The 8,675-nt window shown below is 49.5% G+C and overlaps 1 protein-coding gene across 1 annotated transcript; it reads right to left on the bottom strand.

Moving 5' to 3' along the window:
- Window positions 1–222: 222 nt before the first annotated feature.
- LOC133280652 (histone H3.3A) lies at window positions 223–7,454 on the bottom strand. Its single transcript, XM_061475563.1, has 4 exons — window positions 7,303–7,454; window positions 5,716–5,870; window positions 3,722–3,875; window positions 223–879 (listed from the first exon to the last, which is right to left on the bottom strand). The coding sequence occupies exons 2-4, from the start codon at window positions 5,841–5,843 to the stop codon at window positions 751–753; spliced, it is 411 nt and encodes a 136-aa protein (XP_061331547.1). The 5' UTR covers window positions 5,844–5,870; window positions 7,303–7,454; the 3' UTR covers window positions 223–750.
- Between the last annotated feature and the right edge of the window lie 1,221 nt (window positions 7,455–8,675).

The raw sequence follows: 8,675 nt of genomic DNA, 5'->3' as shown, positions 1-8,675 counted from the left end.
CCAAACTTGCTTTCACAATGAGCAAACTTTACACTGTTAAGAGAAAGAATCCCTCACCTATAGACTACTTCAGCCAAGGCAGTATCCCCAGTGTTTCCTAGATCTGCTCCAAGTATTTAGGCCACATATTGAAGAGGAAAAAAAGCAGAAGGGAAGGTGGATTATTTTTAAATCAAATATAACCCACATGTAGTATTTAAAAATCAAGACTAAAAGCAGGCATCATTTAATGTATTTTAATAGCAAACTTACAGGAACAGCACAGAAGACAGACAACATTAAAAACATGTACTTGCATGTAGGACAACTCAGTTAGAAAAGTATAGTGAATGGATGGAATCTACTGTATGATAAAAATGCTACAAACACCATTTAGTTGCCATTGGTAAGAAATTTACTTGTTTAAAAAAATCCAAATGCTGGCATTGTCCAGAAAAATTTGACAGGTTTATTTATAATTATTTCTTTTTTTTTTTATAAAGTTGAATTGCTGAAACTTGTTCACCCAAACATTTCTTTTTTTTTTTTGACCACATTGATGTTTTACGTCCCCTCGTTTATATTAAAAATCCACACACAAATGAAAATGGAAAGAAACTTGCCAATACCCAATTCTGTCCCCTATTTTTCCATTTGCAACCATATACTTAGGTACCTTTTAACCCCATGGAAAAAATATCTAACGTTCATTACTACCAATAACAGGAAGAAGATTTTGCTTCGAGAATGACAAACCCATCGTGGTGAAGTTTAGGCACGCTCCCCACGTATGCGGCGTGCTAGCTGGATATCTTTTGGCATGATTGTGACACGTTTGGCATGGATAGCACACAGGTTGGTATCTTCAAACAGGCCAACCAAGTAGGCTTCACTTGCCTCCTAGTGTGGAAGAAAAGAGTTAAGAACACTGTCACTCTCTGAACACAAGGAAAAAGAAGCTATGCAAAGTACAGTGAAACGTGGCATAAAGTTTAGGCTTCCACCTTTATCACTCAGAAACATCAGAGGTTCTAGAGTCTCAAAACATTAACAACTCTTATTTTCTTATAAACCACCAACATTCTATGTCAAAGTTGTCTACTACTGCCATTTGGTGAAGACATCCTCCAGAACTCAATATTCTGACAGGACTCTCCCAAGATAAAGGGTTAACTTATTAAAAGGCTAGTTTAGGAATTTCTCCTTTTTTAAGGCTGGGTTACACTATTTGAGTGACTTGTCTGCTGCCTCTTCCAGAGTAAAAGCTATGGAGCATCAGGTAAAACTGGCAGATGCTAAGGAAAAAGAACAGCAGGATCCCTTCACAACACAGTCTGGGCACAGAGCTCCTTGCCACAGGATACTGAAGAGGTGACTTAAAAGTCAAAAACTAGCAGAAACGTAGTCAGAATTCACAGAAATAAGAGAACAACTCCTTTAGGTCAGAAACTCCTTCAATCACCAAAACCAAGGCAACAATGGGAGAATTACCATTAGACAATTGCTCTACACCTGTACTTTCTGCCTGCCTAAGCATCTCGTGTCTACGTGTGGGACACAGCACAGGCCCCCACTACCACAGATGGTTCTCACCTCAATTCTGTCGGAATCATGGGGTCAGCACAAAGCCCTACCCTCGGAACACCCCAACAATGACCACAGTGGTTTTACCCTGTTACTGAACAACTACAGACAGGATTCTGGATTGAAGAGATGCTCAGTTGGACACGATTTTCTTCTGGCTCATGGCGAGTTAGCTGCTATTAAGCCCAGCACAACAATGGTAACAGTTTACACATTTTTGGGTCAACATAGAATTCTAACACCTAACAATCTCCTAGGAATCATCTTGGCATGCCAGCGTCAGAGCAGCACACAGCTGGGGTGAGAAGGCAGGAATGACTGAGCTTGCTTACAGAAAGGAGGTTGAGTTCCTGCTTTCTAGAATACATGCAAGAGAACACATTATATGAACCATTTCATCACCAAGAACTGCAAAAAAATCAACATGAAAGGTTCAAAGTTCATGTTTAAAAAACATATTATATAATGTGAAGAAAAAAATATTTACTATAGCAGATGAGGGCTGTGGTGTTAGTAAGGCATTCCACATACAGCAGGATATGGTACCCAACACAGTTTCACTAAATCACCACATGGGAAGTTAGGACACTTCATTAAATAAGCCATGTTGGCATGAACAACATGGTACTGAAGGTGTTAAGCTTTTCCCCCCCCCCCCCTTTTCAAATATCCAAGCAGAAAGCACCAGGAATAGTATGCGAACACGTTCTATACCAACAAGTCCTTAATGCAAACCCAGGAACATTCAAACCAGCCTTCTGAAAATGTATGAACTACTGACCCAATATCAGCTCCTGATAAAAAGGACACATAAGTAAACCTCAGGATTTAAAAGCCACCACATTCACTCCCAGCAGTGAAGGCAGAACTAAAAGCAAAAACACCTTCTGAAGTTAAGTATGTGCTCAAGTTTATAGGACTTCATGGCACATCCTGGCGTGGAAGTCCTCTATCAGAAAAGGATCATGTTCCCTGCCTCTAGTTATAGATATTCTATAACTACAGATAGGTTCTGGAACAATCTTTCAATAGCTGTAAGAACAGTAAAGACACATCTTTAATTAGAATTGTCTATCACGAGAGGGAAATGCTCTTATGATAACAATCTTGGAGATAACATCACTTAGATGCAGGAATCTGGGCTAGAAAGAACAATTGGTATTTCACCCTGAATATACTCTAAATAAGTTATTTAGCCAAGACACGTTTTCAAAAAGCATTTAGCATTAACTACATATACAAAAGCGCTTATTTCCCTAACATCCTTGTGCTACCCTGTACTCAGACTAAAGCCAAACCACAGCACTGTACCAGCTACTAGAAAGAAAATTAACTCTATCCCAGCCAAAACCAGGACACTGCATTTAGATGGGGCTTATCCAGCTGTTTTTCTTCAAAGAGCATTTGAGGACATCAAGACCTTCATTTGGACACAGCAGAACAAGCTTTACAGGGTGCTTTCCTCTAAGGCTGCCTAGCTTTTGAAGGCAAAGCCTCTAACAAAGCTCAAGGAGAGAGGAAACGGATTTATCTAAAGTGTCTTAACGTGATGCGCTGTTCTGGCAAGTGTGACTACTTGAGGGGTGGGGGCTATTAAAAAAACAACATCAATCCCAAATGACCCAAAAATAAATGCCATCACCCCCCTAAAGAAAAAAAACACCACCAAAATACCCCAAGACCCCCCAAAAACCCAAACAAAAAAAAAGTAACCACAAAAAACACATCCCACCCCCAAAAAAGAAACCCCTCCAAAACCACAAAAAAAAAACAGCAACCACCAAAAAACCCCAAACACTCCCCATCCCCAGAAAATCTGAAACAAACCAAAACCAACCACATTTACAGCCTTTGTGAGGAGCTGCTGACCCATCACTGCATTATTTTAACCTATGGTATCTATAGGGCATCACCAGGTCCACTCTGAGAGAGGGAAGGATGAATGGGGGCATCCCCACCATATCAGCCCCGCCTCTCCAGTGAGGCCACGCCCACCGCGGCAGCCCACCAATCAGGAGGAGCTGGGGCTAACCCTAGAAACAGGCCGTCCAATGGGAGCAGGGGGGGCGGAGCCCTCCTGTACCTGCAGTGCCCAGGTTTGGGGGGGGGTCCCGCAGTGAGAAGCCCGTTCCCGATGCTGCCCCGCGGGGTCACTCACCTGCAAAGCACCGATGGCAGCGCTCTGGAAGCGCAGATCTGTTTTGAAGTCCTGAGCAATTTCACGCACCAGACGTTGGAAGGGAAGTTTGCGGATCAAGAGTTCGGTAGACTTTTGGTAACGCCTGATCTCACGCAGAGCCACGGTACCCGGCCTTCAGAAATCAAAGCATGAAAAGCAGTTAGCGCCCAAGACACATTCCACATCTCCTTAAAAACACTGAACTAAACATCGTACATGCTCTTCGCACTGTAAGAGCCCCGGTGTTTACAACACAAAACCAGTTCCACTAGTAAAGGGTCACCATTCTCCCCACCATGCATCCATAAGATGGATCCACACCAGCTCCACTGTGGATCCTGCCAGCAGGCCCGCAAGGTCCTGACTTCCCCAAGAGGGAAGCCAGCTGGCACCAATATGGCATCAACACGACTGAGTCTGGAGATGGTAAACCACAACCTGGCTGGGAGATCGCTGGTTCAGGTATAGCCCAGGTACCCCCACAACCCTACCAGCCACCTGCCTGACAACAAGCCTCAGTGAGGGGGCCACTGGTTTCTTCCTATTCCTGTCAACATTCACAGAACTGACATTCTGTGTATATGTATTTTTATATTCTATTTAAATATATATTCTATTTATAGATGTGTGCATATATATATATATTCTATTTACATACAACAGAATCAACTAGGTTGGTAAAGACCTTTAAGATCATAGAGTCCAACCATTCCCCCAGCACTGTCAAGGCCACCACTAAACCATGTCACTGAGGGTCTCATCTACACAGTTTGTGAACATTTCCAGGGATGGTGATACCACCACTGCCCTGGGCAGCCTGTTCCAGTGCCTGACTGCCCTTTTGGAGAAGAAATTGTTCCTAATATCCAATGTAAACCTCCCCTGGGGCAGCTTGAGGCTGCCACCTCATCCTGTCTTGTCCTATATATATTATATATATATATATATATATATTCACACACATAGAGAAATATACACGTGTATATAAATATATATATACAATGAATTTATATTCTGTATCATCTGTACAAGGTATTTAGCATGTTTCCTTCTGTTAGTTTTGGTGTCAGAACAACAACTTCAGATAACAACATACTTTTGCAGACACAAAGTCCATCCCCGAAATTAACATCATGTTTATTTCTGCAGAAAATTTGTATTTTCCTACTCTGGCATTATTACCTTTCTCCCAGTCGTTTAATTCTGCCTCACGCCTACAGCAACACCCTCTTAGATCAAGATTTCAAACCAGCTTCTCTTTCCCAATCTGTTTTATTCCACGGGGAATACGTACATCTATATAGCCCAGGACCACCCTCCGGGCTGGAGCACGACTCTTACCGTTCTGCAGCAAGCACGGGCTGGAAAACTTCGTTATCGGAGGGCTGTCAGAAAGACCCGCTGCCCCCTCTACCCAGGTACACGGGACAACCGGGCCCCGAGCATCCATGGACTCATCGCGCCCTCTCGCGGCAGATACCCCCACCTTCAACTCCCTCCACCACCCCCCCCCACCCCCACCCCCCCCCCTCCGGCTCCCGTGTCCAGCGGCGCCCAAAAGGCACCGGGGACGGATCAAACCCCTTCAAATAAATTCAGATAGGAAGGTAACAATAAACTTCGCGGCGCCACAGCCCTCCCGTAGCACTGAAATACCCACAAGTACAAATAAATTTAAAAAATAATTAAAATTAAATAAAACCATTAAAATAATAAAAATAACAATAAAACACAACCGGGAGAGCCGCGTTCACCGGGGGGGCGGTGGGGTGGGGGGTGTTGATTTTTTTAGGCACCGATACCGAAACGCGCTGATGTTATACACCGGCGCGAAGAAGGCGGGCGGGTGCGGTGGAAACCCCTCAACCTCTCCCGGTTCCCAGCCCCTCCCGGCACCGCGGGGAGAGATAATGGTTTGGGGGGGGGGGGAACTCCCGATGGGTCCCTGCGCGGCCTCTGCGCGGCGCTCGTACCGGTAACGGTGCGGTTTCTTCACCCCGCCAGTGGAGGGCGCGCTCTTGCGGGCGGCTTTGGTGGCGAGCTGCTTGCGGGGCGCCTTGCCGCCGGTGGACTTGCGGGCGGTCTGCTTGGTACGGGCCATGCTCCTGCCGACGACGCTGCCTTACACCTGCACAACGATGGGGGGGAGGCACGGGGTAAGGGGTAAAGAGAGAGAGAGAAAGGGGTGCGGGGTGGGGGGGTGCTGGGTAACAGCGGTGGGGTCCCCCCTGCTCAGCGCACGCCCCGCCGGCACCTGCCCCCCGCGGGAGGGAGCGCAGCCCCGCGCCCCTGTCCGCGGGAGCGAGCCGTTAGCCTTGGAGCCCGCGGCCGCACAACGGACCGAACGCCAACGGAAGAAATATTAAATCAAAATATACATATCCGTAAAAATTAAACATCCGCCCCTCGCAGAATATGAGAAATAAAACGGGGTTTTTGCCCACTAAATCGCTAGCGAGGAGTCAGCGGCCGAAGCGGAGCCACCCGCCCGGCAGCAGGCGCGCAGCAGCGGCTGCCGCCTTCCCCCCCAACAGGCCGCCCGTCACCTGCCAAGAGATCGGCAATACCGCCCGGCGAGCCCCGGGGGGCTGGCACCCACCCGCCGCTTCCAACCGGGCCCACAACCGCCGCCGGAGAGGCCCCCACCGGCCCGCCGGGGAGCCCGGGTCTCCCGGCAGCGCTGCCCGGGCCGGCGGCAGCCGCGGGGAAACCGGCGTTACCGGTCGGAAAAGGTCCGGAAAAGTGCAATAAAGCAACAAACTTTCTTTTAAATATATATATGTAATTTGGGGGGGAGGTGGTGTTTTTCGGGTGCCGTCCGCCTCTCTCTGTGTAACTGCTTCCCCAAAGCTGCCTCGCTCCCAAGCGCCTCTCACAGGCAAACTCATCTCCCAGCCCCAGAACAAAATGGAAACAATCACGAAATGCAGCCCTAGTCCTTTTGCAAAGGAAGGGAAAAATAAATTGCGAAAAATAACGCCCCAAAAAATCGCTGGAACTCCGAACCGGGTGGGTGCAGATGAAGGGGGAGGCAACGGAAAAGTTTGCACTCAAAAACCGAAAAATTGCGTTAGGTTTGGGTCGTTTCTTCAGCGAATTTCTTTCCCTTTTTATTGTTTTTTATGCAATAGGAAAAAAAATATGGTCGGTGACCAGAGAAAAGAGACAAGATGGTGAAGCCGAGCAACAACTGTGGGGAGCAGGGGAAGGCAAGCAGGAGAGTTACCGGGGCTGGCGAGCGGCTCCGCTCCGCGCCCGCTCCCGGGCCCGGATCCGGGGGATGCGGGGCCGAGGGGACAGCTAAGGGGTCCGGGAGTCTGCCAGGGGGGGTTTGGAGCCGGGGCGAGGGGGGCACAGGGGGGCAACGGCGACGTGAAGCGGGGCCGGGGGGTGCCGGCGGAGGGAGCCGCTCCGGGAAAGCGGCGCAGGGGAAAGGGACGGGAGCTGCCGCCGCGTCCCCAGCACCCCAAAAGTTTTGCGGGGAGGCCCTGAGGAGGGCGGCGGGGTGCCCCCGGGGGGCGGCGGGGCGCGGGGGGCGGCGGGCGCGGCGCCAGACTTACCCCGTCCGCTGGGCGAGCGCGGCTGCCGTGCGGGAGGGAGAGCGAGAGGAGAGACGGGAGGAGGGCGGTGGGCGGGCGGCGGGCGGGCGCTAGGAGGAGCCGGCGCTGCTGCTGCTGCTGCTGGCGCTGTCGGCGGCTCGGAGCACAATTGAAAGATGGCTGACTCGGGAGGGGCGGTACCACCGCGGGCCACGCCCCCCCGGCCGCCCGCCAGCCAATGGGGCACAATGGAGGGAAGGCGCGGCCCCGCCCCGCGCGCGGCCACGCCTCCTCCCGCGGCGCCGTGTGTACAAACACAAAAGACACGCCGCGGCGAGAGAGAGGGGGGATTCCCTCCTGACACGGGCCGGGGGCGCGCAGGCCTTGCTCCCACCGCCACCGCCACCACCACCGGATGAGGCACGTCTCCGTGCCCTGGAATGCGTCAGTCCTGCGGCCTTTGGGTGGGATCTGGTGGGATTTGAGGGTTTGGGTTGGTTTTCTCTTTACACAGAAGCAATGCCGACATTCTCGCCGTAAGGGTGTGCTGGGAAGTGCCATACTCCTTGTTACACAAAATAAGAGCTAAATGTTGCAAGGGGATTATTTCGGCTTGGAAATAAACTGCTGACACAATGGTTCACAATGAAAATCCAATTTTGGGAGGGCAGAGAAGTCTCATTCCCTGTATCAATGCTTTCAAACTCTCAACTTTTAAATGCAGCTCTTGGAAATGCAATGTGAGTTTAGCACTGTCATCACCAATGGATCCCCATGCAGTAGTATCAGCTGCCATGCTGCTTAATAAGCAACTTCATCCCTCATTTGCTGTTAACATCAGGAACAAGATGCCCTGTGGGAAAGGTAATGGCTGGAGGTGCTCCAGTGACTGTTCAGTCTGCTATGGAGACAGGCTGAGAGAGCTGGGCTTGTTCGGCCTGCAGAAGAGAAGGCTCCAATGAGAGGTTAGAGCAGCTCCCAGTGCCTAAAAAAGGGGCTGATAAGAAAAGTGGAGAGGGACTTCTTACAAGTGATAGGACAAGGGGGAATGGCTTTGAAATGAAAGAGGGCTGATTTACATTATTATTGGAAAGGAATTCTTCCCTGTGAGGGTGGTGAGGCCCTGGCATAGGTTGCCCAGAGAAGCTGTGGCTCCCCCATCGCTGGTAGTGTTCAAGGCCAGGTTGAATGGGGCTTGGAGCAACCTGGTCTACTGGAAGGTGTTGTTTGGAACATGGGTTGGAACTAGAGGAGCTTTAAGGTTCCTTTCCACCCAAACTTTTCTATGATTCTATTATTTCCTTAACTACATTTCAACTACAGAGCCAAATTCTGTACTCAGGGAAACTGGTGCCACCATCTTGTCTGTCATTTAGGTATAAGGAGGAGCTACA

The sequence above is a fragment of the Pezoporus flaviventris genome, unplaced genomic scaffold, assembly GCF_033815535.1.
Source record: "Pezoporus flaviventris isolate CSIRO_AGI_PZ_B2104156 unplaced genomic scaffold, CSIRO_AGI_Pfla_v1 ptg000083l, whole genome shotgun sequence".
Lineage (NCBI taxonomy): Eukaryota > Metazoa > Chordata > Aves > Psittaciformes > Psittacidae > Pezoporus > Pezoporus flaviventris.
Note: the sequence above shows the minus strand (reverse complement) of the source record. Positions and strands in the feature narration are given on the sequence as shown.